Source organism: Hippichthys cyanospilos, chromosome 11 (genome assembly GCF_059441005.1).
Source record: "Hippichthys cyanospilos isolate Australia breed blue-spotted pipefish chromosome 11, RoL_Hcya_1.0, whole genome shotgun sequence".
In the NCBI taxonomy this organism is placed as follows: Eukaryota; Metazoa; Chordata; class Actinopteri; order Syngnathiformes; family Syngnathidae; genus Hippichthys; species Hippichthys cyanospilos.
The window spans coordinates 3,523,709-3,544,114 of NC_142379.1; the positions used below are offsets into that span (position 1 = coordinate 3,523,709).

General features: G+C 41.1%; 2 protein-coding genes and 1 long non-coding RNA gene across 4 annotated transcripts; 2 read left to right on the forward strand and 1 right to left on the reverse strand.

The window, feature by feature from the left end:
* Window positions 1-93: 93 nt before the first annotated feature.
* LOC148415470 (uncharacterized) lies at window positions 94-2,140 on the reverse strand. The gene is made up of 5 exons (XR_015867289.1): window positions 1,264-2,140; window positions 644-681; window positions 364-442; window positions 236-279; window positions 94-165 (listed from the first exon to the last, which is right to left on the reverse strand). It is a non-coding gene; the product is annotated as an uncharacterized LOC148415470 (long non-coding RNA).
* On the forward strand, window positions 1,783-12,679 carry samd4b (sterile alpha motif domain containing 4B). Its single transcript, XM_088428284.1, has 13 exons — window positions 1,783-2,074; window positions 3,026-3,517; window positions 4,167-4,643; window positions 4,727-4,963; window positions 5,047-5,156; window positions 6,484-6,570; window positions 6,755-7,022; window positions 8,334-8,419; window positions 8,832-8,947; window positions 9,038-9,236; window positions 9,324-9,450; window positions 11,262-11,345; window positions 11,456-12,679. The coding sequence occupies exons 2-13, from the start codon at window positions 3,322-3,324 to the stop codon at window positions 11,482-11,484; spliced, it is 2,016 nt and encodes a 671-aa protein (XP_088284410.1). The 5' UTR covers window positions 1,783-2,074; window positions 3,026-3,321; the 3' UTR covers window positions 11,485-12,679.
* A 2,940-nt stretch (window positions 12,680-15,619) lies between these two features.
* Window positions 15,620-19,834, forward strand: socs9 (suppressor of cytokine signaling 9). 2 transcript variants are annotated; one of them, XM_088428379.1, is made up of 3 exons: window positions 15,620-15,750; window positions 16,394-16,454; window positions 16,559-19,834. In XM_088428379.1, the coding sequence occupies exon 3, from the start codon at window positions 16,584-16,586 to the stop codon at window positions 18,072-18,074; it is 1,491 nt and encodes a 496-aa protein (XP_088284505.1). In that variant the 5' UTR covers window positions 15,620-15,750; window positions 16,394-16,454; window positions 16,559-16,583; the 3' UTR covers window positions 18,075-19,834. The 2 variants fall into 2 exon arrangements, with proteins under 2 accessions (XP_088284505.1, XP_088284504.1); XM_088428378.1 differs by having other exon boundaries at window positions 16,578-19,834.
* Window positions 19,835-20,406: the final 572 nt, after the last annotated feature.

The window sequence follows — 20,406 nt, forward strand, 5'->3', positions numbered from 1 at the left end:
CTGCCTGCCATAACACAATATTTACCGCCTTCTAAAATACATTCATTTTTGCAAACCTTTGAATTATCATGCTAGATGAACACTAATAATGTGGTTTGTTTTGACTTTAGGATATCTGGGTTCATTCGCCGGAAGGTGGTTTCTTAAATCATCCAGTGAGATGTTCTGAAAGACAAATGTCGATCATCAAAACAAAATGAAGTTCGCGGGGAAAAAAAAGCGCCACTTACTGTACCTCGTGTTCCTGATCCAGTATCAGAAACAGCTTGTTAACTTTCACTATAAGAGACGACATGTTCAGTGCTGCATCAACAGGAAAAGTACGGAACAGCGTACAAATTTATGTTGAGAAGATGCACTCACGTATCAAGGCATGTTTGGGGTTAATCAGATTTTTCAGTTTCTCCTTGAGGGTGTCCTCAACCTGTATTGATATCATTGCCTGTAGAGGTATAGTATATTTATTTAGGTCCTGTCCTGAGGTAATAAAAAATGACTTTTCAATTGAATACAAAAAAATCTTTGTTCATTCTGTAGCATTTTTATTCAATGGATAGCTATGACATTAATTCAAAGTAAAATTGAACAAAGAACGAGCCAGCATTTAACAACATTGGATTGGATATGCATCATTTTTACCAACCATTTTGCAGCTTCTCTTTTTCTTTGGGCTTCCCGACACTGACAGGAAAAAAAAAGGGAGGGGGGAGCATTAATATTGAATACAGATGTTATTCTATAGGTCCATTCACAAACACACACGATTGCTCAAGTCATGGCCTTAAGCAGGAAAAACTTGTTGACGACTAGGGTGTGTTTCCGAAAACTCGTAAAAAGAAAATTTCTGAGCTCCGCAATAGAAAAAAAATCATTGGAGACACCACCAAAAGTAATTTTTTGGCTTCATCAAAGTACATCATGAACAATTAAAAGGGCAAAATATTAACTTAGGTTTTTGGAACACTTTGAGGTTGGACTAGAAAGCTCTAAGAAGAGAAATTTGGGATTTTCCCATCAGTCTTGGAATGCAGCATGACGTTCTGCATTAAAAAAAAGTTATGTATTTGTCTAAAATAGCTCAATTTTCTGACACAGTACAAAATTTGTAATGAACCGTTTTTAGCAATCATGTCCAAAATAAAAACACTCATATCTTAACACACCGATGCTCTTCTGGATTTCAAAATAATCAAGATTAATTCTTAAAATAAAACATTTTCAATCAAATTGCTACAAAATGCATTCATGCTGTAAAAAGCTTACCTGTAAAGGACGCAGCAAAAGCACGCAGAGCTGAGGAACAATGCAAGTCTTTGTAGCAGAATTAATTTGCAGGCTTGAACCTGTCCTATATGATTGACAGCCAGCTTCTTCTTCTCTGCTCATCATCTTTAATCACCATTTTTAATTGTCTTTCATCATACAGTATGAACCCAGCGCGCCCCATGCTGGCACAATCTACCATGCTGGTACTTAAAGTGACCTTTTTTTCCAGTTTAATTCGTATTTCGAAAATATAAGTAGACTAGACGGTAAGACTAGAAGGATTGCATAGTGCATATTATAATAATTAAAAACAAAACAAATTGGTTGACTCAAAATAGTTTTTAATTTTTATCGTTTATTCTTCTCTTTTAACCCCTCTAGTTTTTAGACTGATATACACGGAGTCAAGGTAGAATAACTTTTAAAAATATATATTTTTTCTTAAATTTTCTCGCCATTACGTCGTTCCAGAACTGTGACGTCAGATTCGTGACGCGCATTTACGTCAAACGGCAACTCCAAAAAAATCGAAGTACATTTCTCACCGGGCGTCCACTCTTGTAATTGTAACATTCACATACATTCTTCTTTTTATTTTATTATTTTTTTTTTCAAATCAACGACGGGAATCTCTTTCACATGGACACCACCACGACGGAGAATCGGAATGTACGCCTGTCGCAGCGAAGGCAACATTACTGCTAGCAAAACTTGCTAAGCTACAAAGCTAACATCTAGCTGCCTAGCGCTAAGCTATGCGTTAGCACGTTAGCTTTAGCTCGCCAAAAGCGCCGACAAACCGACAAAGGTAAACAACTTTGTGTTTCCTCCATGTATTTTCGCGTAGTAACATCGAGGCCGTCTCTGTGAACTTATTGAACGTGTCCCTCTTGTCGTTGAAGTGTTTTAAGGGAGAAGCAACAGCGTCAACGAAAAACAATACAACCCCCCCCCCCATCACTAGCAAGGCCGACTTTGCTAGCGCTGGTTAGCTCATTCCAGCTGTCTATATTGACTAGAAGTCCCCCTTTACTCTCCTGTAACTATTTCCATTAACGCTATTCTTATTAAAACCCGCTAAGTGTGTGTTAATATTGGTTATATATCTCGTAATGTTACAGAGTCTAGCATTCGTAATGATGGGCGAGTTATTGATATGCAACATTACTTTTGCTGGTCACCATGTTGTATGTAATGTACTGTAAGTTATCCTGTGGACACAGTTTGTTTCAGTGTACTGTACTATGCAGTATCAAAACAAAGTTAGTTTTTAGTTTGCAGAAAGTACTTACATCATGACACCGCCCATTTTATTCCACGGATAAATAACCTACTTGTTTCCCATCAATATTACGAGTTAATATTCTCAAATTATTATTGTTTTAGTTCTCTTTCATTTTTTTAAACATCGAAAACACAAACAATAAATCAATCTGCCTTACAATTAGCCATCCCTTTTATAACATGTAATTTTGCAACCACATAATTTTATCCTTTAGAAGCAAATTGAGCCACACATTAATATGTTTTGTTAATGCATCAATTGGGGGCTTTCAAAACAAAACAAATGACTTGAATTTGATACAATCCAACCAATAAAGTATGCATTAAACCCACTCTAACTACGTTGACTGTAAAGACAAGGATTTAATGTTATCAAAATTACAGGCACCAGTGGCGTTCACTGGTCTGGAGAATTTAAAATGTCCATCACAATTGAAATGCTAATCGCATTCTTTTCTGTGTTCTGCTTTTTCAGTCAATCAATGTGATCATGAGCATGCAAGAGTGACTCAGCAATCGACTTGAACTCCAATTGTCAGATCACTTTACAAGGAATTTCCCGAACAGTCCACAAAGCGACTCGTCAAGATTTTCCGTTATGTTTTGCTGCACCTGAACCATGTGAGGGTCCCTCTTCAGTTGGCGACTGGGGAAAAGACTGTCCCTGTCTGTCCCTAAAAAGTGCTCTCCCCCTCCCCGTTGCCCCCTTCGCCCCTCCCCCTACCCCATCCATATACTCCCCATCTCCTCACCTAAAAAAGGCGGCACGACATGATGTTCAGAGACCAAGTAGGTATCCTCACGGACTGGTTCAAGGGCTGGAACGAGTGTGAACAGACAGTGGCACTGTTGTCCCTCCTCAAGAGGGTGTCCCGCACCCAGGCTCGTTTTTTACACATATGCCTTGAACACTGGTTGGCGGACTGTACAGAGATTCACATCCTGGAAGCAGAGGCTAACAATGCAGGTAAATTAAGATGTATTTCCGTTTTGGTGTACAGTGGAACCTTTGAGTTGGTCCGGAGCCTGGAAAGGAACATGAAGCAACTTTGGCTTCATGTTCCATTCCAGTCAATATAATTAGCTCTTAATTTGAAAAGCAATTCTACTGTTCCTGTCACAGCATTAAAAATAATGAAACTAGATTGGCTGACATCTGTAGGAACCCTGTTTAAATTCTCACATGCCCTATGAGGTGCCTTAATGTACTCCTATTTGAGAACTGCTGGCCTTGAGATGGACCAATATTTTATTTTATTTTTTTTCCCCAGGGCTGATACCGATTAGAACCCTAGAAGGCAGGAAGATACAGTATTTCAAGATTCAAGAGTTTTGTTGTCATATGTATAGTATTATTATACCACACAATTAAATTCTTAGTCCGTTCACTCCCCGAGTAGCAGACTACATTCCATGTTCTAGCAATAAATAACCTGTTCATAAAACATGTAAGTACAATACAGGCGGTGTTTGTTTGCTGCTCGTTATTTGGAGACTCTAACTAACCATAGTCAAAGGAAAGTTTTCTGGGCATCTTTGGAGGTTCCCTGTACATCCAAATTGTTGTTTGAATGTTACATTGAACCAGCACTGACTTCAATGCCCTCTGTCCTCAGCCATAGTCAACCAGTGGCATCAGGAACCCAAGGAGAAAGTAGTGTCCTTGCTTTTGTCCCATCTGCCTTTGCTGCAGCCTCGCAACAGCGAGGCCAAATGTGAGTACATGAAGCTGCTGCAGAAGGTGTTGAGTCACACCATTGAGAGTAGCTTGTTTGTGGAGGAGAGCAGACAGCTACTGTCCTACGCGCTCATCCACCCCGCCACCACACTGGAGGACCGCACGTCCCTGGCAATGTGGCTCAACCACCTTGAGGAGCACCTATCGGGTGGCTATGCGCCGTCCACACGGGCGCCCCCCAGCCCGTATCACCCGCGACAGGGCTCGGATGAGTGGCCCGGCTCGTCCGAGGCCCTGGAGCCCGGCCAAGCATGGCACGACAAGTCCTCCTCATCCAGCACATCTCCCGCGGGCCAGAACGGGCACATGGCTTTTCCGGGCGGGTTGTCTTCTCCTGTTAACAGCTATAACACAGGTTTATTTTTACCTCATGCTGTCAGAACCACAAATAACACAGGAAGAGATTCTCCTAATGATTTAACCACTTTTTATTCCCAGGACTGAGCGGACAAATGCAGCCCAGCCCATTGAAGAAATCCACCATCCCGTCCAGTCCTCAGGCATGTGGCTCAGAGTGGCTCAATCAGGATGACACGGGGAGCCGGCAGAACTCCCTCTCGACGGACCACGCGCCGCTCTCCCCGCAGAGCAGCGTAGCGTCCTCGGGTAGCGAGCAGACGGAAGAGCAGGGCTCGGCACGCAACACCTTCCAGGAGGATGGCAGTGGCATGAAAGGTCAGAGGACTCGTTCTGTCGCGTGCGACCATACCGCGATTTTAAGATGACCTCTTATTTTGTCCTGTGGCGTTTTCTTGCAGATGTTCCCGCATGGTTGAAAAGTCTTCGCCTTCACAAGTATGCCTCGCTTTTCTCCCAAATGACTTACGAGGAGATGATGATTCTCACGGAGCATCATCTGGAATCCCAGGTTTGGAAGACGTGTTACGATTAAATTAAAACATTTTGACAATCAAAATCTCGCAAGACTTGGGTAAATGTCATAAGCCTTAAGCATATTGTGCTTACTGACCATATGAAGGATTACCTCTTCATATGTGTTTTGCTTACTCTTTGGCTTATCTGTTCTATTTTTACGCTGCCTCACATGGCAAAGTAAACATAGTTATCAATAGTCAGCAGACTCAGAGAAGCAAGCTCGATGATATTTGTGTCTTAGATTTACATAGTAAAATTCAAATATCACGATTTAACCAGAAACAGAATGTCTTGCAATTTAGGGGTAGTATAAACTAAAGGACTACCATAATCTTTGGTCTGCCTACGTTTAATCTTTACTTTACATTGTACAATGAAACCCCAATTGTCATGGGGGTAGGAACCGAACCCTGGTAGAAACAGCAAAAATCTGCCAATCGTTGCTCCTGAAAAGAGATTTGTTAATGCCAATTTATGCCACATGATGGCGGCAAAGCACTTAACATGGTGAGGAGCATGAAGAGACGCCATACATCTAGCATGTACAGAACCCATGTTACTTGAATGACTATATTCAGATGTTGATGAATGACACAACAAGCTACCTTTACAAGAGGCTCATAAATAGCATAAACTCTCTTACTACATTCATGATACAAAGCTATTGTGACACATTACACATGGGTAAAAAAAGCAAAAGTCATTAATGGTAAAGTAGATTACTCGGACTAATAAAAGATGCATCAAATTAGAATCTGAGACATAGTTTTGACCTTTTGACTATACAGTGCAATGGAATGAAAAATCTTTAAGGCTAATAATGATTCCACCCAATGCAAAACATGCACTACATGGCTTTGGCCTGAGCATAAAAACAGCAAATAAAAATGATTTTCAGTGAATGGCGGAGAATATGTAAGGGTCACGAAAGTCTTTACATTTTTCATAGGTGTAAATTAGAGCGAGTATATCTTTGTTTATGTTTTTTTTTGGGGCTGGAATCCAAATAATGATGGGATAAGCCCCAGCTCACTCGTGGCCTTCATAAAGACAAAAGCTATAGAAACCGGATGGGTAGATAAATTCCTCCTGTCTCATCAATGGTAAACACTTGTGTCCTTAAATGTGATAATACATCACCTTTCAATGAGGCGTGAAATTAAACAATGTACCCCGCCGGTCACACGAAGCAACAGCACAATTGTTGTCCCTGCCTCTTGGCTTCAATGAAACAGTTGGTGATTATGTTGTGTTCCGTAGTAATGGTATAGATGGCTGAGGCAAGAAATGACATGTCTCGTTATCTCCTTCCTCTTTAGAACGTCACCAAGGGAGCGCGGCACAAAATTGCCTTGAGCATCCAAAAACTGCGTGAACGGCAGAGTGTTCTAAAGTCTTTGGAAAAGGTAATTTACCCAACGTGTTTTGTTTAAATGAGTTTCTTTTCTGGGACCTCCGTCTCTGTAGGAATAGGTATTTCTTTTTTTGCTTCTGCTGGGTCAGGAAGTTCCCCGTCAGTTTGTTGGGTAGTTGAGTGTTTGTAACATTTCAAATGATTTTGGCCAGCTTAATGTGCTGTTGTGTTTGCAGGACATTTTGGAAGGAGGAAACCTGCGCAATGCACTCCAAGAGCTGCAGCTGATTATCGTCACGCCTATCAAGGCCTACAGCACGTTGACGCCGACCCCGCAGGAGCCCACCAGCGCTTCTCTAGTAGTCACAAAGTCGGCGAATGATAAAGACGCGGCCTCCGAGGGATTTCATTCACACAGCACGCCCGCCTGCGATGGAGATTCCTCGGCCACACCTATCTCGGACGGTGACGTTGCCGGACAGTTCACCCGAGTAATGGGTAAAGGTAAGAGACAGCACAAGTTCAACACAAAATCCTTCTTTATAATAATATGTAGTAGATACAATAGTCTAAACATGGAACTCTGACTTATAATGCAGTCGTCAGATATGAATTAGGCAGAAAAGTCCTCCCGTTTTTCTCCATCGCAGGGTGCATCCATTTTGCCACTTGATTTTGACTGGCGTTGCAACAAATGACTATATAATAGCTGAAGATGTCAAATATTGATTAATTGATTAATCAGATTTTTTAACATGGCTCAATATTCAGCCTTTTAGCTAAAAAAATGACAAAAACTGACAGTGCAGAAAATGCAGGAACATTTTTTTTTATGATTTGGTTGATGTTTTAATTCCTTTTGACAGAAAATCGCCATAAATGTTGATCTTTGTTTTCCTAAGAAAGCCAATGTTAACGTATGTCATATTCTTATTCAATGCAATGCTAATTAGTCTACTTTTGTTGAGGAGTAAAAAAATCTGAAAATATTTCTTGTCAAGCAGCTGAAATTTGAACATTTGGACAATTTTAGGTCTCGAAACAATTATCAAAATGATTTGTCGATTGATTTGGTTATTTGTTGTCGATTAATAAAGTAATCTTCGCATCTCTAATGTTGACTGAAAATTACATTACAGACTTTGGGGCTCAGCTAACGATACTCAGGGTTCACCTGTTTTCCAAGTTTGATCTTGTGACTTTCACAATGCCAGTTGTGATTTATGGTTTGAAATTGACAGCTTGCTTTTAGTCACAAGCTTCGGTTGAAAAAACAAAAAGAAATAACATAAACAAGAAATGTATATCAGAATGTGCAAATAAGTGAGAAGTTTCATGCGGAGAAACACACACTACAGGTTGTGTACCATGAGTTGTTAGCTCTGTGGCTTTGTCTCACCTTATTGAAAGGAAGCAAGAACTTGTCAAATGGCAACTCTATTCGTGCCTTCATATGGTAGTACAGTTCTGATGAGGCTTCTTCCCTGAACACCACAGTTTGACATGTGACACAAATTTCTTTTTCAGCTCAGCTTTTCAATTGAATACTTTGGTGCCCCGTTGTGAAATTCGATTCAGTTCTTCCACTAAGCAAATGAAACAAAGATATTTCTTTTTGCAGCATTCGTTTAATGCAGGACCTCATGCCTTTCCTGTGGATATTGTCGTTGATTTCCCAGGACATAACCTAATGGAAGTACACTATAAAGGGCTTCTTCTAGTTCAATGTATTATCTAAAAAGTTATTAAATATTCTTGTCAGCGTTCTGTGCTCATTTTGCATGAGCAAGCCCACTTTTTTTTTTTTTTTTTTAGTGTGCACACAGTTACTCGTGTCCAGGCCCGATGAGGAGAATATCAGCTGCTACCTCCAGCTCATTGAGAAATGTCTCATACACGAGGTGAGTGTATGTACCTGATGTATTTTCAACAAATGGTGTCCAGAGGCTGAGCTGTATTTATTGACATGACTGCAGATATATTGATCTTAAAAATGTTAGGGGATAAGTATACATTTCATTTGAGCTGCATAGTTACAGTCGTGCTAAGCAAATGTCCTGTTTTCCATTACCTTTGATAGGGCTGTTGCCCCTGCTAAAATGTCCGCCACTCTGGCATGCTTTTTCATCTGCTGTAGTCTACAGTACTATCAGTTTTGTCTGTAGAATTACATTTTACGTCAAATGAAAGTGGGGCTCGATTGTTGAAAATCATTTAAATATTTGAATCGTTCATCACTTTGTACACAAGCAAACCGAACCCCTCAAAATGAGATGATGGAAGTTTGTTGGGTTTTTTTTCGGTTCTCGTAAGGCTTTCACAGAAACCCACAAGAAACGTCTCGTTTCCTGGAAGCAGCAGGTACTCAAACTGCTTCGCCTGGTCCCTCGGAAAGCCATGCTGGACATGCCCGTGTACCGACAGAAAGGGTGAGATCGGCACACCTTCCTATCCTTGCCGGCATTTGATGCAAAGCACTTTGAATGCAGTCAAATTTCAGTTTCCTCTTCCCGCTCCAGCTGGGCCTATGGGTCCAACTCCCTCCCCACAGCGGGCTCTGTGAGCGGAGTCGTGGGCCGGCGGGGCCAGAGGCAGTTCCAGATAACGCCACGTGGACTCCAGGCCGGGCGTATAGGTCTGCTGAGTCCTAGTGGAATAGGTGGCGTCTCTCCTCGCCACACGCTCACCAACCCCGCGCTTGCGGGCCAGGGTCGTCAAGTCAGCACCAAACTCTTCCGCGTTTATGATCAAGCCGGGTGACAGCAGACTAATATGACTCATTGGTGAATTTCTTCTGATTTTTAGAGCTTGTGGTTTGCCAACCCCGGGGGCAGTAACAGCATGCCAAGTCAAAGTCGCAGCTCTGTGCAGCGGACCCACTCGCTTCCTGTCCACACCTCCCCGCAAACCATGCTCATGTTCCAGCAGCAAGGTACTGTATCAACCTGCTCCCATCTGACACCTTCATTCTCGACTATAAGTCTCCAAAATGTCTCTTTGCTTAAAATACTTTACTGCGAGTATCCTTCAATATAGTTGATGTTATTTGTTGTTGTTTTCTTTTTTTTTTACATTTTGTAGATGTTTATCAGGGAAAAAATGCTTACTACTTTCCAACATATTTAGATGCATTGCTCAATCGGCAGTTGGGAAAATAAACAGCCCCGTAAACTATTTGAAAAAAAATACCTGCATTTTAGACGCTCACCTTATAAAGGTGAATCACTTTATTTCTCATGACATTCTGTGTTTGTCCCTCAAAAAAGCGTCTTTGCAACAATGAAAAGAGGCTTTGTCGAGTAGCATCTGTGTTCCTTTGTTGGGATTTGAAAAAGGTAGTCTGCATTTCAATGAATAGGTGGGAAGCAGCCTCAAACGTTTTTACAGGCGATGCTGTATGGCAAAAAAGGTCAGCGTTGACGCTGTTGGAACGCGACAAGGCCATTAGAAGAGAAATCTGCAACGTGGCATCTGGCATACGAGAGCTTACAGAATGGGCCAGATTGTTTGCAGCCACATGCTGCTCGCCTCATCTTGTTATTGTGTCCCCGGCACAGAGGGAGCGCAATGCTCTGTTGCAAAATTACCGCCATTGACTTTTTTTTTTCCCCCCTCTTTCTTTAGTAGGAGATTTTGCTGCTAAAAAGATACTTTACTTAAATCGTTTTTTTTTTTTTTTTAAAGAATCTTACAAATTCTGACAGTTTTTAAACTTTTGAAATGTACATGTATAATTGTGCGTTTTTTGTAAAATTTGTATTATAGCATTTTGATTTATTTTTGTAGTTCAACTTTTTTTGTCATATTGCATTAGACTATTATTTTTATGTTGTTTCTTTTAACCTTGACATTGAAAAACAATCCCAATTCTTGTAAAATTGCTCAAAAAATAACGCCATAATAATAGATCAAGAATTACACTATTTTGCATTATTACAGCAAAATTTTGTCAAATCATAGCTTTTGTTTCATAAAATGGCACATTGGTCTTGTCAAATACTTTTTTTAGAATTACAACTTTTAGTATACACTTTATGATTTTGCCTATCATTATCACTATACAAATGATGAATAGGGCTGCAGGTTTTTGGCCAAAATAATAATCACAATTATTTTGGTCAATACGATTATTAATCACGATTATTCATCATGTTTGGTCAAACATCTCTATTTATTGCCCATTTTTTAACAAGCAGTATATAAACATGGCTTCAAGGCTTGATACTTACAAATAATAATAATAACCAACTAAGGTAAATAAATAAATAATTAAAACAAATGGTACACAGAGCAACACAACTTACTTACTTGCTTGCTGAGTGCAAATCAATGAAAAAATGAAGCCTAGTTAAAACCAAGCACATTATTTACTCTTAAGCAAATTTTAATCACTTAGCCGTCAAAATGTCATTTTCAGTCATTTCAGATTTTTCAAAATGCGTCTAAATTGACAGCTAGCACTGTAAATATTAGGAACCAGGTGAGAAAACACCATTTTACACTAGTAAATAATGTATGTATTAGAGTGAGAAAAGCTGAAGCTTTTGTCATGCTAACATGTGGGAAACATTGCCCCCTGGTGGTAGGATGCTTGATTTGACATGTAGTGTAACCGGCTTTTTAAATGTTAATACCGCTCATTGCAGCCCTTTATTTTATATATATATATATATATAATCTCCCACATAATCCCACAGCAATTTAAAGATGAAATAAGGTTTTTCCCTCTTGTCTCATTATCAGATTGCCAAGTTCCAGGCGCTGACCTGGAGATCAACCCCACGCTGGAGTCACTGTGCCTCAGTATGACAGAGCACGCCTTAGGGGGTTAGTGTCCTTCTCTGCTCTCACGCTAGCCTAACACTCTCTCCTAAAAAGGAAAAAAAAAGTGAGTGGTAAGGACAAAATGTCTTGACACGTTTTCATCCCCCCTACAGACGGAACCGACCGGACATCGACGATATGAAAAGAAGACGAAAAACAAAAACTTCCTCATCACCCAGCACAAAGATAACCTACGCTCGAGCAAACCAGGCAAAGCGGTCACTACATAATGACAAAAAAAAAATGTGTATATGTTCTCTAATATTTTTGTACTTTATTATATACAACTAAGTTTATTATTACAAAAAAAATGGAATACAGATTATTATATTGCAGGACAGGAAGGAAGGTTGACGCTCGTGTCACTTGCAGGACGGTGACATGGCGCCATTGTTAGAAAGCTAGAAAAAGGAACGGGCGCTGTCTTCAAAACAGCCCTTTATGAATTTTCCTTCTTTACCTTATTCCCCACTGAGCTGCACCGCCTGGCGTGCAGATCGGCACTTTGATACAAAACGGCACTAGACTGTAATTGGCTCAAGAAGACACTTTCCAGACTCGGAAAGGCGTCTGAAAATGTTCCCCGCCCCTCCTCTAAATGACGACTCGTCTCCTTACGGTCCTCTCTGGGTAACTGCCAGGACGAGCGCGTGACTTAACAGCGGGCCTCGCCTTTTTATTTGAAGACTCCTCCTCTCCGCTAAAGCCAAAGAGAAGGGTTGTTCGGTCGATGGCTCACTCGGGAAGGATTCCTGGCGACTGAACGGTTGAACTTTAAAATGCTTTGTCTCCGTTAGATTTTTTTTTTTTTTTTTACTCCCCACTGGCGTCAATGATGATGAATTATCGCGTCGTGCCGAGGAGCGAGGGCCGGCCGAGGCTGGGACTTTTGCACAAGAGCTGATTTGAAAGCCGGTTCGCTTGGGGTCACGCCAATTTCTACTCAAGTCCCGACATGCCGCGGTTTATCACTAAAGTCAGAATATAGTCAGAATTACAGGAAATTGTTGTATGAAAACACTTCTAGACCAGTAATATAAAAAAAAAAAAACATTCAGTAATTTAAAGTCAGTACAACAATAATTGAAGTGAAGACAGAATTCTTCCACCGCGTTGTCTTGATATACAAAGACCGTAAACAAACAAACCGATAAAATGCCCCAAATCGTTTCCATTCTTGACAATCGGCCATAAGAATTTTGACCCTTTTAAGACCCCCGAAGTGCACCACGCTATCCTCGCACGTGACGATTTGATGACTCATGCCTTTCCAAGGTGCTCCAAGATGTCCGTATTTTTCCGTTAAGTGTCTGTGTTTCAGTAAACCCTCAACATTATTGCGTGGTATCAGTGTTGAATTGTTTTAAAAAAAATATATATTAATGAATAAATAAACAAAAGAAGCGGTCTTCTAACCCCGGCGTCTGTCTTGGAATGTGGCAGAACGGAGGTGCATGTATGTTTGAATATGGTCTCTATTTTGGCTCACTTTGTTCGTTTGGTTGCTTCGTGAGGCAGGGATAATAATCGTTCCAGTTTTTATTGTGCGGCGGCGCCCGTGCTGAAAAGCGAAGGTGGTCATACAGTGGAACCCCCAAAGTCAACTTCCAAGTTAGTCTAAGTTTACAGTTTCCTGTCGGAAATAATCGAAGGTCCATGAACGTGTTTCAAACTCCAATTTAAACCTTTATACTTAAGAGGAACAGCTGGGGCCAGATTTGCTATTTGGCAGAACAAAGTTCCGATGACTCGATGATCGGACGATTCATTCATTCAAAGTAGTTTTTGGCCGTCTACACTTCCGACAATAAACAATCGGAATTGCAGGCGGAGGATTGGACTTTTACAATACATGATCTGCTTTGCACTGTTTAACGGGTTAAAAAAAAAAAAAGCAAAAATAATCAGACGTCTTAAGATCTAGTATTGGCCAAATTAAGCCTTGCTGACCAATTAATTGGTCAAGACCTAGTTTTAACTGTTAGGCACTTTACAATTTTGCCTTGCCGAATGTAGTATGTTAAACTAAATTAACAGGTCTGCGTTTCAGAGACCAAACCATAAATCACATTCCCATTACATGTCCCTCATTTAATAGTTAGGGGAGATTAAAGAGTAAACAGTGAGTAGTCACTAGCTAATCTTTCAGCTACACATTTTTTTCCATGAAGTAAAATGAATTTCTCTGGAAGGTATTAAATGATCGCATTTCTCTTTTTGTATACTAAGTAGCTAGACCTTTTTTGAATTAACTGATTTGAAATTCAAATTTGACTTTGAAGGTTCCACTGTATACACAAAACATTTTTTAAACTCCCTTGATATAGATAACTTATGCGTACTTTCTATAATCGCATGTTTTTTTTTTTTTTGCCACACTAATTGCAGTACTGTTGTAGATAAAAGGACGACATGGTGAGCGGACATCTTGCAACTAAAGTTGTGTGTATGCGTGTGAGTGTGTGTTTATAACGCCTGTTTACATCTTTCTAAGATAATGCCCATGTCATGTTATGTAAAAAAAAGAAAACAAACAACTTTTTTTTAATTTGTTTCTGCGAATCCTTAACATGTCGGCTTCACGGCGTCGAGTTATATTGCAGTCATGGTTTTCTTCAGAGCAGGCTCTTGGATACATTTGACTTAAGTGAAAAAGAAAAAAAAAAGACAAAAAAAAAAAACGCATCACGCTCGTGCCCGATAAGGACCTCAACAAAGACAGCTGACATTTTTCGGACTTGTGTTACATATGGCTCGGATGTTGCTTTTCATAAGCGAAGCGTCGCGGTCGACTTTGGTATGGCGGATATGCATAATGATGCCGTTGGCAGGGCATGACCACGCATCCGTAAAACACTACACAAAAATACAAGGCCAAGGAGTACTCCATGTTTACATTCCAGTGATGCACTTCCAAGTTGTGTGTTTCTGCACTAGGACAGGAGTGGGGGAACCTTAAAGTTTTGGATATACGGCTTTTCATGATGAACCTAAAATGCAACCTAGTGTGACCTTTAAATGTTTGAATGTTCTTTCAAAATTTTGGAGCAGGTTGAATACTGCATTTTTGCTTCCTGAAATGTCGTCCTGATAGCAGAAAAACGTTTTGTCAGTATTATAGATACCATATTTTTCCACAAACTGACAATGGGCATCGGTGGAGGGAAATGGTTCCCACATCCATGTGCTAGTACATACAGTCACTGAGATCATCCATGTCCCTGCCGAGCTTGATTGAAATCAACACAACCGGGCTGTTGCGTTTTGTCTTAACAATTTATATTTCATTCTAAAGACTTCCCAGACATTTTCTAATGTTTTATGAAATCCTGTGCATTCTGTGCTTGCTTTTTTTTTTTTTTTTTTACTGTTGTAAGTCCTAATTTTGAATGGTCTGAAGTGCAGCGTTCGTCAGATCATTGACAGTCCAAATAAAGAGGTTCAGTTCTTTTTGCAACAGAATCCGTGACGTGTCTTGGTTTGATTGCTCTTTTTAAGAAACAATTAAGTGTGAAGAATGTTTCATTAAGTAGTAATCTTACTCCATTCAAACTGTATAGAAGGATATTACTAGCCGACATAGAATACTTTACGAAGATTACGAAGTGCTCAGAACAACACAAGTGTCAGTCACATTGAAAAATAGTAAATTTATGCGCAAAAAAGACCAAATCGTACGACTGATGGTCAAGTACTGCATTTGTAAAACTATTTAAAGCAGAGAAACCTAACATTTCCACATTATAAGTGCTATTGTGTTTTAGTAGTTTCTGCACTACATTTTTTTAATGCAGTCAAATTAAAACGTAAACCTTTCGAAGGAAACATTAGGATAGAATTCTTTAGCTTTTGACACTATATTACCATTTCGTTTTACACATTTTATTTATAGTTTTTTATTTATATTTAGTCTTACGTGCACTTGATCTGTTTGCACTCGTTTTTTTTATCTTTATGTATTCGCTGAACAAGAGAAAGCTCTTTCAAAGCTCTTTGCTCAATATTGAAGCTCATTTCAGAATTCCTATAAAAATAACGCAACAATCAGACTACCCACAACTCATTTGGATTTGCCCGATCCATCAAGTAAAAAAATGCAGAAAAAACATGTGACTCTGGTCCCTATAAAGCGTCTTGTAATAGAACATTGCGACTAAATCCGAGTAGAAGGTTGTGTTTTGGTTAACTTTATTTTAGAAAAAAAAATACTACTTTACATCCCGTTATGTCTTTATGACTTCGTAAAGTTCAGCTCGACTGCTTCATGGAAAGTACTTCCGGGTTGCGCGGCTTCCGTTTTAGGAAACTGGTTTAAAAAATAACCTAGCCTCCTTTTGGCAGTGTGGCTAGGTTACCCAAGACGAAGCCAAAGTCCTCTCGGTTGCTAAATTTGATACAACCAGCAAAGGTACGTTAACACAAATCGCTTGAATAAGCTACTTTTAATTTCCTTTTCTTCCGTTTTGACGATAAGTGTGCGTCTTGCTAGCTAGTAGCTTCCTGTTAGCTCACGGCTTAGTTTAGATGTGGTTTCTGTTTTGTCGTAAAATTGTTTTGCTTGGCTTCTAACTTTTAACGTAGGATTTGTATGTGTTTTTATAGTAACAGCTATTCCTGGATAATAACAGCAATGTTTAACCCATCAAGTCGGGAATTATTTGTGTCAGACCATTCTGAAGGTGTTATGCTTTTTGGACAGAAATTCGAGACAGCAAAATTGTACAATTAGTTAAATTTATATACCGCTTATCCAGTTTGAAAGCTGTCAAGTCGTCCTGTAGTAAATAAATAACGTATACTACTGATAATTAAGGTTGTAACTGTTTTAGTTATTGATTAAACCCTTGATATTTTTGTTAAAAGTTGGATTTGGAAAACGTGTTTTCGTTTGAGTCAATTCTGAAAGCAACCATTTTCATATTGAATAAAAATGAATCAATATTCATATCCAAATTTCGTTAATGCTTTGATCTGTAACATCAGAAAAAAAGGTCAACATCTTTATCATTGTTTTTCAAAGTAAAATCAAATGTTTTATTTTGATTCAACAGGTTATAACACTGTTTTCATGGAGGACTACGTGAAACTGAGAAAAAATACTCTTGATTGAAGGTATGTAAACCATTGAATATCTAAAATAATTATGGACCAATTTGCATATCGGGTATTTGGCAATTAATTGTCGTATCTACTAAATATATGATGCTCCATGCCAGACTTTCTTTCTTGTCCTAGACCACGATGTCGTTACCAGAGGAGTCGGGGGCTCGGAGAAAAGACCGCGAGAGGGGAGCGCGGCCCAAGGTGCGGCTGAGTCGTTCGGAGGAGAGACGAGGCACTGGCGGTGGGCACAAAACTTCTCACGGCCGATGGAAAGGCTTCGCCGCACACGAGCCGGCTGCCGAACGCCCCGTCAGCGATGGCTTTGAATATGGGGACTTTTTAAAAGAGTTGGAAAGCAGGGACCAAGCCGCAACATGCTCCTCATCTTCCCAGAGAGCTGTTTGCCGATGTCACAGCAAGGAAGCGTCAGAAGAGGGCACTGCCAATTCGACATCGGGAGCGGAGTCGATGGTCAGCGAAGGCAGTAGCGGTCGCACACTCCGGCAAAAAATCCAAGACGCTGTGGGACAGTGTTTCCCCATGAAGATGCACAGCGCGGCTAACACGCCGCCGCTCCCTCAGGCGCTCTCCCTGTCAGGAGGCTGCTCGTCATCGCGTCGTAAAATCCACTTGAGTGAACTGATGCTGGATAGCTGCCCGTTTGCGGCCGGGTCAGAGCTGGCTCAGAAGTGGCATCTCATCAAGCAGCACACGGCTCTGGACCCCGCCGCCGGGCTGGCGGCGTTCCCGACCGACGACGTGGACGATCGGCTGAGGGAGCGCCGACGCATCAGCATCGAGCACGGCGTGGAGCCCCCTGCGGACGCCGAGATCCACACGCTGGAGGTGACGTCGCAGGCCGCCGCCGCCGCGCTCCACAGGCGGCGCGGGCCCAAGCATGCGCACGCCGCGGCCGAAGTGGGCGGAGCCGAGCAGAAGCAGCTTCTTCTCCAGCGGCAGCACCAGCTCCTCCTGCAGAGCTGCTTCGACACCCTCGATGAGGCGGTGGCATCTTCCTCCTCCTCCTCCTCCTGCGACGTTAGCGCCAAGGGCGACCCGGAAGCAACCCCGAGAGCCGCGCCTCCCCACGCCGGCCCGCATGTTCACACTCAGATCGACTACATCCACTGTTTGGTCCCCGACCTGCTGCAGATCACCAACTTGCCTTGCTACTGGGGCGTCATGGACCGCTACGAGGCGGAAGGTCTCCTGGAGGGCAAGCCCGAGGGCACCTTTCTGCTGCGGGACTCGGCCCAGGAGGACTATTTGTTTTCCGTCAGCTTCCGCCGCTACGGCCGTTCGTTGCACGCCCGCGTCGACCAGTGGAACCACAACTTCAGCTTCGACGTGCGCGACCCCAGCGTCTTCCACGCGCCCACCGTCACGGCGCTGGTGGAGCACTACAAAGACCCCAGCTCGTGCATGTTCTTTGAGCCGCTGCTCTCCTTCCCCATGCATCGCGCGCAGCCCTTCAGCCTGCAGCGGTTGTGCCGCGCCGTCGTCAGCAGCCGCACCACCTATGACGGCATCAACGCGCTGCCCGTACCCAACGCCTTGAAGAAGCAGCTCAAAGAATATCACTACAAGCAGAGAGTACACGTTCACAGGCTGGACACGTGGTGGGAATAATCGGTAACAATACGCCAAACCGGACTTATTTATTGGACCGTATATCCTGCTGTGTACATCCTAACCACACTGACGAGACAGTATTTCGAGTCCAGATTTTAGACCTACTGGTTTTTTTCTGTGATAATAAACCTACTGAAATTATATTTGTATTAGAGTAGCTTTGCTTTTGTTAGGAAGCACAAAATTCTCGTGGCATATCACCAAGCAAAAAGGTCACAAAAAGTATATAGTGAGTGGACCTAGCTCAAACTGTTTTCGAGTTACTGCCCTTCAAAGTTTGGATACCGCGCTCATTTTTGGGTAACCAGGAATTGCACATTAAATTTGTGACATTTTCAGGCCCTCATCTTTTGCTCTACAAACCTGGAAAATAGTCATGTATTCTGATCCGGTTTATCAGAATGTGATGGGGTAAAAATCTCACTCCCGTTATAATGTGCCCCTGTGGCCAAGGAGGGGCCCTAAGTTAGCCGTCTGAAATGGTAATTTTGTCCCTTAGCCATATGTGGAGGCCTTCTGTATCCCCACCAAAGGCTCAAGTGCCTCGAAATTCTAAATGCATAGTTGAACTATCAAATACGGCGATTAATCAGTTGAAACTGCTCCAACGAAAAACATCTCCGAAGTGCGGTTTCAGTCACGATATTTAGACTTGCCATGACAAGATTTAAAGTCATCGTGACGAGATTAAATGTCGTCCTCGTCCTCTTTCTGGCCGTGGCGGTATTAACTTGTAGTAACCGTTGGCATGTTGACCTCTGTTGTGATGCCAGGATACTCACGGAAATCGTGTCAGTAGTCGACTACCTCGATTAATGAATGAGAAAGTGCAGTTGTATCTACTGTAGCGTATTAGCGCCATCAATATAACATTAAATCCTGTCATGACATTAAATTCTTGACCTAATTCACATATACGTTTTTTTAATTTTTTTGACAAAGAAGAGTGGTTTTAAGAAGACCCAGTTGTAAATTTCTTAATTGTTTGTATTTTACGTCAGGCACTTAGTTAGGCAGCTATAGGTCCTCGTAATAGTAAAACATTTTCTCTATCCCCAAGAAATGTATTTATTCAAGAATCATCTAGACATTTAATCCCAGGTACTTATGTTTCGTTAATTTTCTTTTTCAAATGTTTGGGTAAAGATATGTCTAAAAATAGAAGCTAGCAAATTATTTAAGTGCTAATTTAATCAATTACTAACCCTAAAAGAATTGTTTCCTTGTAAGAAAAGTAATTAGCTCCTTGATTACTTCGTACTAATCAAGTACTTTAGTACTTTGCATAAATGTTTTTGTGCTTAGTAATTAATTACTACTTCATTACCTGATGTAATTGATTACTTTGGTCCTTAATTTATTTAGTACAAGGTATTTATAGACACTCTTAGTCCAACACTTGAAAAAAATTGAAAAAAAAAACGTGATAAGTACGTGGAATTGAATGTCTGCACTCTTAAAAAAAAAACAAACAAAAAAAAGACGTAAAATTACGTCTCTGGGATTGAATAAGTGTCCAAATTCATAGGCTGCATCCTCCAAAGTCGCAATTTGTCGGCCACGTGACGTAACATCCCGTGGTTGCACGCCTGTGGCCAAATTCTTCGAGTGTCGCCTTAAAATCGGGCCTCGGTTTCCATGGGGACGGGCCTTGAGTGAAGGCCGCTTCCGTTGCTCTTCTTCTACATTTAAAACACCCACACCTGACTCGAATCAGTTTGCTCTCATACGTAATGTAATAAAAAAAAGTGCAGTGAGATTCTTTTTCCAAATCAGTCTTACTTCAAAGGCAGAACCCCGTAATTTGCGCCAGCCAATCGGCTAAGAAATGAATGCGCAAATGAAGCATCATTCATATTGCAACCCGGTGATTGAAAAGTTTAAAGGTTTTCGCTCTGGTTCTCTGCTCACTGGCACAATTTTTTAATGAGCTCCAGTCCACTCCATCTTACTTTCTTTCAATGAGATCCCGCTGTGCTTGCTTGCAATACGGCCTTAAGTGCTCATTTCAATATCCTTGCTGCTGACACTTCTTGAATAATCTTAAAAAAGAAATGCCTGAAATGAAAATGACCTAAAAACACATTGGGGGAAAATTTGAGAACATATACAGTAGCTGCAGTCTGTAGACTCCATTGGCATTTTTTGGAATGACATTAGAATTGCATTGTGAAAGGCAGATATTTTCGACTGGTCAATCGTGTTGAAAATATACAGTTGAAACTAAGTTGTTATTTGTTGTTAATTTTCTAGACTTTCAAGTTAGCTTAGACTCCTCCAATAAAGGCTCGAGACGTCGGGTGACCCCCAAAATGAGGACTTCCTTTAA

Excerpts from the sequence above, each read along its gene's own strand:
- samd4b (XM_088428284.1), top strand. The coding sequence starts at position 3,322 with ATGATGTTCAGAGACCAAGTAGGTATCCTCACGGACTGGTTCAAGGGC. Across the intron at positions 4,644-4,726 it reads TGTTAACAGCTATAACACAG|GACTGAGCGGACAAATGCAG; the intron begins GTTTATTTTTAC and ends TTTTATTCCCAG. Across the intron at positions 9,451-11,261 it reads GCTCATGTTCCAGCAGCAAG|ATTGCCAAGTTCCAGGCGCT; the intron begins GTACTGTATCAA and ends TCTCATTATCAG.
- socs9 (XM_088428379.1), top strand. The coding sequence starts at position 16,584 with ATGTCGTTACCAGAGGAGTCGGGGGCTCGGAGAAAAGACCGCGAGAGG.